The sequence below is a fragment of the Triplophysa rosa genome, linkage group LG5 (genome assembly GCF_024868665.1).
Source record: "Triplophysa rosa linkage group LG5, Trosa_1v2, whole genome shotgun sequence".
In the NCBI taxonomy this organism is placed as follows: Eukaryota; Metazoa; Chordata; class Actinopteri; order Cypriniformes; family Nemacheilidae; genus Triplophysa; species Triplophysa rosa.
In genome coordinates this window covers 28,424,973-28,437,047 of record NC_079894.1, presented here as the reverse complement: position 1 = coordinate 28,437,047, position 12,075 = coordinate 28,424,973, and the positions used below count along the sequence as shown (strand labels likewise).

The window sequence follows — 12,075 nt, the reverse complement described above, 5'->3', positions numbered from 1 at the left end:
GACACCGAGATTCCAGAGAGCCAAGGCGAAGCAGACGGCTCCGGCGACCGAGGCAGAGGGGAGGATCCGGAAGACCACGGTGGAGCCAGAGTGACCGAGGATGGAGGTGAAGCCGGGGGGAAGGAGGAGCCTGACTGAGCAGAAGGGGCAGAGTGACGAGGTGTATCCAAAGGATCGGAGCCCCGAGGCGACGGATGGTCGATGACTGACCAAGGTGGAGCCAGAGGGATGAGGGAGCCTGGTGAAGCTGGTGGGCTGAAGGGACATGGTGAAGTCGAGGGAGTCAGTAGCCTAGGTGGAGCCGCTGGGTCAGAGGGCCGAGGTGGAGTCCGGGTCTCAGGGGCTGCTGGCGAAGACATGGGAAACTCTACCCCCGAGGTAGCTGGTGGCTTGAGATACTGAAGCACAACCAACCCAACGGCGCTTACATGCAGAGGGTGAGCCAAGGCATCTCCAGGTGCCAGCAGACCCAGGGCTGATGAACTGGCTGGCGATGACAGAGTAGGCGGGAGTGGGAGGTTGGGCGGGGACTTTCTGGAAATTGGCGATGGGATTCTGGCTGCTGAAAGAGTGCTGGGTGGGACCAGCGGAGACGAGGAGGAGCTGGGCGGGACCAGCGGGGGCGGGGACTTTCTGGAAACTGGCGATGGGATTCTGGCTGCTGAAAGAGTGCTGGGCGGGACCAGCGGAGACGAGGAGGAGCTGGGCGGGACCAGCGGGGCGGGAGCAGCCAGTAATCCAATCCATTGGCACAGTCTAATATGTCAGAGTCCAGTATTAGCTCACCCTCTGCAGCGGCAGTGTGGGCGGGGCTTCCCTCTAGCCCCTCGACGTCCACCAGGACTCCCACGGCAGCATACGGTGTAGCCGGCTCACACACCTGGTCAGTCGTGTCGTCGAGCTCGGGCTCCGGGGCGATGATCCGCTCTGTTGCTCCTTTAAGCGATGGCTCCTCGATCGCAGCAGGCTCGGGTTCTCCATCTGCGGTGGGCTCGTGCAGAGGCTCCGTGCAGCGGGGTGATGGCCGGCTGGTCTCTGGTTCGGGAGTGGTACTGGAGATATCCTCAGTGGGATTGACGGAAAAAAAACAGTCCATTTCTCTCCAGCACCCACTCCACAAAAGCGGCGAAGTTTTCCTTGGGACCGTCCGCTGGAAGGCATGCCTTCGATCGCTGAGTTAAAAAACAGAGCGAGTGATCCAGGAAGTCCGTGAGGCACGCCAGATCTAAAAAGTCCCTAGTATGACTTTCCAGCGGACGGTCTCCTTGCTCCAGGCAGAGAAGCTGGTCGGCAGGTAAATCCATATAAAGGGTACAAAAAAAAGGGGGAAAAAGCAACGCTTCTTTCTGTTGTGGTCCGGTATTCTGTTGCAGTACGCTGTGTGACTAAATACGCACGACGAGAGAGGTAATCCAAAAAGGGTAACTTTTAATAAAACAAAGAGAATCCACACAAGCACACGGAACACAATCAATAACGGACAAAGGAATGGGGCAAAACACAGGGCTTATATAACAAGGGAACATAATCAGTGAGAACAGAATCAGGTGAGGGACTAATTAACTAATAATGAACACAGAGACAAAACCAAACTGAAGACAACAAATACACTTTCCTTTTGCGTTTTATTTGCTTACCCTTTATGCTATTAGATGAGTTTGATTCTTGGTTCAAGATTTCAAGTTTCAACATTTACTGTTGGCAGGGCTCAGAGGGGGAGGAGTTGAGATTGAATAGATGTAATTTTGTTAGATAAACAAATATTTATTAACACAATGCCTGCAAATATGATAAATTAACAATATAACATTTATATATACTGTTATACAAACACACATTTCTTAGCATTAGTGGACTGGAAGTGTCACAACAATCATAAAAACAGTCATTGTTGTTGTGGATGAGTCTGGCCAATTGTGAAAAAGCTGTGTTGTCATTAAAGCTTGTGCAGCTACTCTGGAGAATCTTTGCAAGCTGAGCCAACCATTATTTTGTTTTACATTGTGTACGTCTCATACACCAGACTCCACCCCACTTCCAAACCCTCACTCATTTGAGTACTAGCCCACGCACCTGCAGCTCATCACCAATCACAGCAGCAAGCACTATAGGAACCAGCCACACACACACCACACAGTCCGGTCTCCCTAACGAGTCCTCACGCCACCCCCGATTGCACCACCACCACAGGCTCATTCCATCATCACTGCTTCTTCGGCTCATTCTCTCCCTGCCAGTCCTATACGCCCTACACTGGCTCGGCGGACGATTGAAACGGGTTCCTCCTGCAGTGTTCTCTCGCCCTCAATCATTTTCCTACCGNAGACCAGAGCAGCATCTGCGGGTCACTTCAGGGTTTTGCTTTGCTTTGATTATCGAAAAAGAGATCCGGGGACACATGGGACATTTACAGGACACTGTGATTTCAGACCCACGTGAAAAATATGAATCAGTTGTTTTTTGTTATTAAAACGATTTTTTGAAATCAGGTGAAAGTTGTTGTTCAAAGGTAAAGGAAAACTATGCAAGTTTAATACTTTAGTTTAGACACTAACATGGAATAATAATAGCAATGCTCCATTCCAAAGGAGTTTTTTGGATCAGAAACAAATAAAATAAAACACTACAGGAAGTGCCAGAGGAATTCATCTGTAGGCCCGTTCCTATCTGTGCATTGAACTTTCTTCACTTTCTTTATAAATTAACAGAAGATTGCTTACCGGAGCACCAACATCTCCTTTCTCTCCTGGCATGCCTGGTCTTCCAGGCTCTCCCTGCAGGAAAAGCAAACTTTATTAGTCCTCATTGAAAGTCGATAAAACATAAATATATGTAAGATTTTAACGAAAGGTTTATTGCACTTGGTAGGATGGGTTGATGATTAGCAACTTAAGCAAATGTATAATTTTGTCTCTTCTTTACAATACTTACAGTCACGGTTGGTGTAAAACAAACACAAGAGCAAAATGCAGGATAAACAAAGACACAAACAAACACATGCAAACACAAGACCGAACAAAGGAAACGCAATGACTTTTATACAGATGTTATGATTTCTAACAAGTACAAGGTGCATACATCTGGGTAGTATAACGTGGACATGACTACATAGTGGCAGGAATCATAAAGTATTTTATAAAATTATGGACAAACAGGTAATATAACAAAATGCAAAATGGAGGACAGCATACATATGACTATATGAGGCTGCTCCCGACAGCCAACCGGAAATATTGGGAAAATATATTAGGAGGGGTGAGCGGTTCAGGACAGAGAGGAAGAGGGGCAGGTGCTGGGGACCACAGGAGAGCCAAGGGAAACTGAGGCCAAGGAGCTGGCAGCAAGGGTGGAGCTGGTAAAAAGAGGACCAGGGTGGAGCTGGAGGCCAAGATGGGACTGGCGGTGATGTAAGGCTGGTGCCAAGGTGTCCACACCAAAAGGGCACCCCATCCTGAGAAACACAAAACTTTATCCAATACAATGAACTCCACACAGGGTTTGCATCTCCATCTCAGACAGCATACAACAATGAATGATGATTACCAACTCACACCTTCACATCTGTTCTCATCTCCCCCTTTCCTCTTTCTCTCCAATTGAACTCAGAGCACTTCAAAGCTCACCCATGAACTGGAATTGACAAATACCATATCTTATATGAACAAAGAATCTTCATATGCATATTTTGTGTCATTTGAAATGTCTCAGTGCGATTGGTACAATGGTCTCATTTCCACAGCAGTAGAGCAGATCATAACATAGGTTTGGGGTTTAAAGATATTCTGCTCACTGTTGAGGGTGTGTCTTCATGTAAATTCCCATTTGAGGCCTGATCAGATCCAGGACAAGTCTCAAACCTCTGGTTATTGTAATATTATTCTAACTAAGTGTAGGAAACTATGGCATGATTATATAAAGCTACTGTCAGAGGAAGTAAGATTGGTCTATATATCTCTATGGAGTGGTCATGACCTCTGGTTGGAAATAATCATTACTTTAATTAAGTTGTCATAGTCTAAGGGGACTAGATCAAATAATGTTTCAGGAAGAGCTGGTTGGAGACGGCCATCTGAGCATTACTAGTCATAGAACCTCTGGCAGTGACCAAGACTGACGAGTTTGTGATCGTGAGATCCGCGTATAATGGCCGGCGCGAGACTCTAAGCGACACTGAGAATCGGATGAACGAGTGTAATTTCGAATAAGGCAGAAGAATTAAACATTGACCCAAACTGCATGATTATTATCACGCATAATAATCAAATACAAATAATATAATTTAACGAGGTTTCTCTTTTTATCTTTTGGAGTCAGATAAGATTACGCAATGTTAAACAATAATGTTAACAATAACAACCCAGAGAGCCTGAAAAACAGAACGTGCACATGCCTTCGCCATGCCACTTGGACTCCGCCATTGGGCCAGTGGGTGGTTGGTGGTTCTTCTTCTCTTACATTTTTCACCACCTTACAGTGACCAGAGCAGAGCTGGAGAACAGCGACTCTGCAGTGACAAAGGCCAGGGCAGACACAATGATGAGCTAGCATGGATAGAGACCCCAGAGGAGAGTTGGTTGGAGACCAGGGCAGTACAGGTGGAGATAAAAGCACACGGAAATCATGGACGGCCATTTTGGCATAGCAAGAAACACAAGATAAGTGGAAAGTTACAGTATGGATGGCCCCTTTGGCTATAACAGAGATCACTGGGGGCACAGGAAAGTCATGGAAGACCACCTGTGGGGAACCTGCTGCTGCCTCATCCATGTCTAGGGAGGCTGCTGCGGCCTCATCCGTTTCTAGGAGTGTTCCTGTGGCCTCGTGCACCTTTGGGGACATTGCTGTGGCCTCATCCGGCAAAGGGGAAGCTGATATTGGGTTGTCCGTTTCTGGGAAAGGAGAATTTGTACTGGTTTTGTCTGTTTCTGGGGGTGTTTCTGTGGCCTCGTGCACCTCTAGAGATGCTGCTGCGGCGTCGTCCAGCAAAGGGAAAGCTGATATTGGGTCGTCCGCTTCTGTGAAAGGGGAATTTGTACTGGTTTTGTCCCGTTTCTGGGAGTGTTCCTGTGGCCTCGTGCACCTCTGGGGACGTTGCTGTGGCCTCTTCCGCCTCTGGTCATAGGGCCATCGGGCCTGAGACCTTTGGGACCATCGGTCTTGGGACCACCAGGACGGGTGAAGAAATGTTTAGGGGAAGGGTCCTTCTCCACTTTCACCACGGTGAAGGGGGAACCACCCAACAACAAGGCATGCTCCACAATGTCTACAAAGGTCCCCCGAGGATCATTACAGGAGAGTTGAGTTTTAAGTTGTCCATTGAGCAAAACATGTCAATGAGATAGTTATCTGGAAAGTTAGTTTGATTGGCAAGGTCCATGAATTCCCGGGTGTGATCTGCAAGGGAGCGGACGCCTTGGCAAAGGAGTCGAACTTCTGGTGGGAGTACGGCTGCTGGATCCATTAGGGGTTTGGTCTTTAGTCATGGTTGGTGTAAAACAAACACAAGGGCAAAAGGCAGGATCCAAGCGCAGTGTGTATTTTAACAATCCAAACACAGAGGGAAAGCGCAGATAACAGGGACATCAACAAATGCAGGCAAAGAACACAAGAGATACCAAAACACAAAATGGCGGACAAACAAGAAGAAACGTATCAAAACGCAGGACAGACGGGCAGACATATGACACCTACTCTGTGTCCTGGATCTCCAGGGGGTCCTTGGGGGCCTCCAGGTGCCTATAAGGTAAACACCAACACCACGGTTATAGGTGTAAATATAATATACAACAGTAAACAGTTACATCTATACATGGACAGGTTTCTCACTGCTGATGTTTGAATAAACAGATAGTTCATGTTACTTACATTGCAGTCAAAGGAGCAACACTGATGAAGAAAACATAGATAAGACACAATTAATATCACTAAAAATATCTGAATGTACAAAATCAAACAACTTGCTATATGATAAAGAAAATAAAGAACAATATACCACATCTTTTGTTTCGTTCGTCTGAAAAAGAAAACAAAAGAAGACAACATTAACATAAACATGTTGGCAGGTGACCTAAAGTCTTGCTTGTCATTTTTGATGGAGCACTCATGAAGGAAGTTATTTAAAATGGCGCTGGGTTCATGTGTTTCGACAAATCTGAGTTAATAATATCTGTAACACAGACCTAACTCATTAGAATAGATTATGCAACAACTTTTTATGTCTTTTTCCTAAATACATTTCAAGCAATCATAGCCGTTTTGTTCGTTTTGTCTTTCACTCAGTCAGACCCATAAATCCACATGAGAAGTACATAAACAATTTTGTTGTGGCTCGTTTGTGTCACGACACTTACGATAGTGTGAATGATGTTCTGTATGGTTAACATTTGCGTGGAGCGGGAGTCATCTGCAGCTGTGAAGTTTTGTCTGTAATTCGGGTTTGTGGCGATGACAGACAGTCTGGTGTCCTGGGAATGAAACAATTAAACGAATTACAAAATAATTCTTGCTTGTCTAAATGTCTCTATTTCTCACGCATCCTAAAATGTATCATTATGTCCTAATAACTTTGCACAGACAGGCTAATGACAACAAGCATAAAGTTTTGGTTCACACTTCGGCTATTTTTATCGAGTTACTACCCACGTAAATAAGAAAAAGACAATATTTGACAAAATTTAAGAATAGATCTGATGATCCATAGCACCACAAAACATCAGAAACTGCAAACGCGGTAACACAACTTATGTTCAGTTCAGGATGAGTAACCTGCAATTTTATGTTCAAACAGAGATGGCGATATAGAAGCGAAGGTTACGGATTGTAGCTTTCACTACACACGACAGACTTCTGATCTGTGTTATATCCCGTGTACGGTACCTCCTGATCAGGTGAGATGGCCACAGCGAATACTTTGATGGCGTGTTGTCGAGCCTCATTGGCAGCCTCCTGGATCCCACCACATGGCTCCTTGTATCCGGTCACAGGGTGACCGTCTGTTACCACCACTATGTATTTGTTCTCATGATAGTGGGAGCCCCTGGAGGAAGAGGCATTAAAAACAGTTACATGCACTTTCTTATTGCATAATATCAAAGGGAAGCATTTTGAAATTCATACGAAATTATTGTTTATTGTGAAGTAATGCTGTACACTGACGTTTTATATCAGTCTAAAAGGTCCAGTGTATGAAATTGAGCGGCATCTAGTGGTGAGGAGGTTGTGAATTGCAACCGATGGCGCACTCAGCCTCTCCCTTTCGAAGCACTACGGATACTGACACAGCACTATGATTAGACATGTGCCCGGTTAACCGCGGTTACCACTAAATCCTGCTGAAACCGAGTTGGCTGCGATAATGCAAAATATCGATTATTTTATTGATGCGTCGCTTGTCCGTGAAGCACGGCTCTGGGATCAGTAGGAAATGCTGCTCGATTTAAAAGCAGCGCGAGTTTAAGTCGCTTATAACGTGCATTTAAAAAAGCAACACCCGTCAAACATGATCATTATAAATATACTTTATTATCAAGAAAATACCTGAGGAGGCTTGAGGAACAGTGATAAAAACATGTCCTTAGGCATTTCCTAGAACTACGTGTTATGGTCTTCTTCTGCAGTGCATAGTATTTGGAGTTTCTGCACGAGCGCGCCCTCTGGCTTTCGGATGCAGCAGCATTTTACCGTACTGCACTCACAAATTGTGCATAAATCACGTGATGTATATTTTCGGTTAACCGGGCATATGTCTAACTATGATATTGTCCCATATTTGCTTCTTTGCTGAAGCAGATAACGTATTTACGAAACATACTCTGTAGAGCAGTTTGTCCATTTAGGGCTACTGTAGAAACAACATTGGAAATTCCTCGTGAGGGGACCGGCAGTGTATGTAGATAGAAAATAGCTCATCGTAAGGTCAAAAACATAACGCTCTTTATACACCTCTGAAGACATGGTTATGTATATTATATTGCATTTCTGTCAACAGATCCCTAAAAAAATTACAAATGGGACCTTTTAGTGTGTTTTGTTAAATGTACTTGAGTTACTTGAGCAATTTAACCTGTCGTGTTCCGCAAAGGTAAATACTAATGAGTGTTTATGTATGTGTGTTCTTTAAATGCACATACGCTTTAAGCAGCTCGGCGATACCCTCCTTGATGGCACAGTCAGTGTACGTTCCCTTGCCGATGTATTTGATTGTGTCAATGGCAGCCTTCAGGTCGGCCCGTTTTGTGTTCAGGTCAACTAACTCCATCACAAGCTCAGTGTCATCACTGTAATGTAGCGCTCCAGAGTTCCAGGTAACATCACGATCACATGGCTGGCGCCTGGCAACAACAGAACACTTGATCAATGTAATTTGAATCAATGCAGTAATGTAGACATTAACGTAAACCTGTACTCACTGATACGGTACAGGTATAATGTCCTACTGTAAGTAACATTTTATTTGTTTAACTAGCAAATACAAAAGTGATCTTACTGCTTGCACAACGCAAGAATGATTTTTTGTTAACAATGCTATTGCAAAGATCTTGCAAGTGAATTTGTCACACATTAACAATTTATTTCTCATTTAAAAGTGCCTAATAATTTTCAGGCCTGGTCATGTGATCTCAACATGACAGCCCCCATGAGTAGGGACCACCCTTATGTGGAACAAAACTTCCTTTTTAATGCCACCTTAATGACATGAGTGCCTTAAGTGAACATCATTTTAAACATATTGTCAACTACATTAATTCATTTCCTTGGGTGTAAAACCTTTTTTGAATGTTAAAAAGAAAACCGATGAATACAGAATTTTATAACATACATGTCTTTCAACTCATCGATGAACAGTTTAGTGAAGGTCTTGATTTGGTTGATGTAGAACTCTGGTGGTTTAGCTCTGAGGGCCACACTTTCAGAGGTGTCCAACACAAAGAATAAATCCACAGGACATTCTGCAAGAAAAAGTGGGACAATCGCAAAATCAAAAAACATTAGCATTTGATTTTTTTGATAACTTCTTTCTGTTTTGTAAGAAGAAAAGTGAAACAATTTCCCTGTTCGTAATATTTTTGAAAACACCAGGTTATAAATAAATTGTTTTCCAAAAACTTGCATGAAACAGTTTAACTATGATTTTTTTAAATTTGCTACTTATAATCCAATTTCCTAATTATGACCATTGGGGTTATCTAAATGCTCAGCTCCCCCTATTGGTGGAGGATCACCTTTGGGTGCATTATCTTTCAATTGGCTGCCTAACACTGTGCATCACCTGACCTGTTTTAAGTATTGCAGTCATGTGACATTACAGATGCAAGCTGAATAAAATACACGTATACAAATATGTATAGATATATAAAGATCTAAGAGTCTATACAAAACACAAATTAATCTTCCCTGATGGTATAAACAGACCTATAACAATATCTAACCACATACAAAACATGTCTTTAGGATACTCCTGTCTGATTAACACTATAATTACGGTATATTGCAGGAATAATTATATTAGTTCATGTGTTTTTATCACTTTATTGTAGCACATTAAACAACTTTTATATAAGAGGAGTCCCTGCATGTGGCCTAAATTAAGGCCTTTCATGAACGGTCTCTCTTCAAAACATAAGATGCATGCAAATTAATTTCAGAGGATTTACTGAATCATAACTCACTGTCATGAGTTTATTCACATTAAATCATAATTCTAATAGCTGATCTGAGGTTTCTGTTGTCAATCTAACAATCTTCTTGTGAAACACGCAGCTCCAACTAAACATTCTCATTCTGTCTGGACAGTGGCCATGGGCATATATATGCCATTTTACCATTTTACTGTGCAATTCTTACTACTTTACCACCCTACACTATAGCTCACTGAGCTACTGTATATACTTAAATACTGTATGGCTTTACACAACGTACTATAACAATACATAACTAATCTGTGCACTATTATAACAACGCAAAATCTATCAAAGTACCCACATAGTTCAAGATGGTTATATGAGCAGCTTTTATTTCATGCTAAAGATGCATTCAATGTGTGTATATAACTTAGCCATGACTTTTACGCACAAGCCAGCAGCTTAGGTAAAACATTAAGCCATGCAATAAGTATAATGATACATTATTTGAGCATAACAGAATCAACATAACACGAAGGCTAAATAATAGATATAAATACCTCTGAAGGATGGTCGTTGGACATCCTGAGCGCAGATCGCTGCCCAAAGTGCGCACAGAGCGCCTAATATAAATCCATTACGCGCCATATGTTCCGATGAAACTCCTGCACGTTAACCGTGCAAACCGAAACGGATAAACGCAAAAAAAACTGAACGATATGATAATATGAGGGAATATGAAATAAAACAGGTTTGGATGAGATGAAACAGCAGACAGTGGGACGCTGCGCCCGCTGAGAGCGCACAACAGAATGAAACGACTTCAAGCGAGAGAGGGAAAGAGGTGGAGTTCAGTCTGTTCTTCAATGCTCCATCCATGCTATTTCATACAAACTTTAGGCCTTGGAAAACATCAGGTTAAAAGTATATTGTATGAAAAATATTTTAGGTAAGCATAACTGATGGTTCAGATGATTCCTAAACTTTTATATAGAAATTACTTTTTGACAGAAAGAGGAACGATTCTTGCTATACAGAACACATTTTTCTCTACAGAGAATTTGTTAATATGTAAAGAAAATTTTATAAATTATTAAGATTATTCTAAAAGGTTATTACAAAATGTATTTTTGGTATTGTAACCACAGTTTCCAAAAAAAAAACATTTTATTTATAATTCAATTGGGACTTCCTTCCTAAAATTGTTTTTATTTCTTTTATTTAGGAAAGTGGTGCTAACGCCAAGTTACCAGAGGCAATTGCCGTGGTAGCTATGGTAAACTTTGCCAAAGCATGGTTACCATGGAAACATACTGTTGTGCATTTGTAATGCAACAATCCCTTGAATGCCTGAGATTTACACGGATGTGCATGTGACATGGAAAAATGTGGTTTGGTTGGGCAGAAGCAGAAAGATGCTCTGTTTGAAGTTACACTGTGGGAAAGACGTGTACAGAACATACTGATGATGTTATGCGCTGTCAGGATGGGCTAAGAGTGTCTATGAAGTGTGTGTGTGTGTGTGTGTGTGTGTGTGCGTGTGTGTGTGTGTGCGTGCGTGCGTGCGTGCGTGCGTGCGTGCGTGTGAGGGAGATAGAGACAATGGGGTTATAACAGTGCATTCAGGGGTACATTATTGTCAAGAATTTAGGGGTGAAAAGTTTGAGGGAGCGAGGGTGTAAACGAGACATCTGACAATTCTTATCCAGAGGGGGAAGGTAAAGATCTTTTCACATCTGCATCTCGTCTACATGCAGAGAGAGAGAGAGAGAGAGAGAGAGAGAGANACGTTGAAATCGCGACGTTGTTTCACCGTCTTACTTTCAACGTGGGTGAATTTCGGTCAGAAACCGATGTTGAATAAATGCTGAATTAATTGTTTTTGCAAAACGAAACAACGTTTAACAGGGCTCTAGAGGGCTCTAGGTCGCATGTGCGAGTTGGTCGCACATGCGACCTAATTTCTCAATGGTGCGACTAAAAAAAATCTGAGGTCGCACCGGTGCGACAAGCCGTTCGAGGGAAAAAAGTCTCTGCGAAAGTCTCCCTGTGGTTCAACAACAGACACATTAGGCCCATATCGTGGTCTAAACCAATCAGAGATAGTGAAGGGCGGACCCCCCTCTGATTGGCCGTGGTCCAGATATTCCTGTACGTGTGTGTACGTTTGAAAATGCTGTGCTGCAGTCGGACAGAGAGAGGGGAGGAGCCTATAGACCCGTCAGATAAACAGAGTGGATGTAGCCGCGGATGATGAGAGAAGATGAAAAGAACGATTAACAACTTTTTCGTTAAGAATGTTAAGTTAAGGCCCGATCCGTCCGAAAATCATAAATAATGCTCTGACACGCTAGACTGCGACTAAATGGTCTCATTTTGCGACAAATTTTCCTGCCAGTGCGACAAGTTTTTCTTAATGGTCACACCGGTGCGACTGTCAAACTGATCAATATAT

At 43.0% G+C, this 12,075-nt stretch overlaps 1 protein-coding gene across 1 annotated transcript; it reads right to left on the bottom strand.

Moving 5' to 3' along the window:
• Window positions 1-424: 424 nt before the first annotated feature.
• Window positions 425-10,444, bottom strand: LOC130554836 (collagen alpha-1(VI) chain-like). The gene is made up of 10 exons (XM_057334705.1): window positions 10,181-10,444; window positions 8,819-8,948; window positions 8,130-8,330; window positions 6,877-7,036; window positions 6,351-6,464; window positions 5,993-6,013; window positions 5,866-5,886; window positions 5,692-5,736; window positions 2,721-2,774; window positions 425-1,063 (listed from the first exon to the last, which is right to left on the bottom strand). Exons 1-10 carry the CDS (start codon window positions 10,266-10,268, stop codon window positions 425-427), a joined length of 1,473 nt encoding a protein of 490 aa, XP_057190688.1. The 5' UTR covers window positions 10,269-10,444.
• Window positions 10,445-12,075: the final 1,631 nt, after the last annotated feature.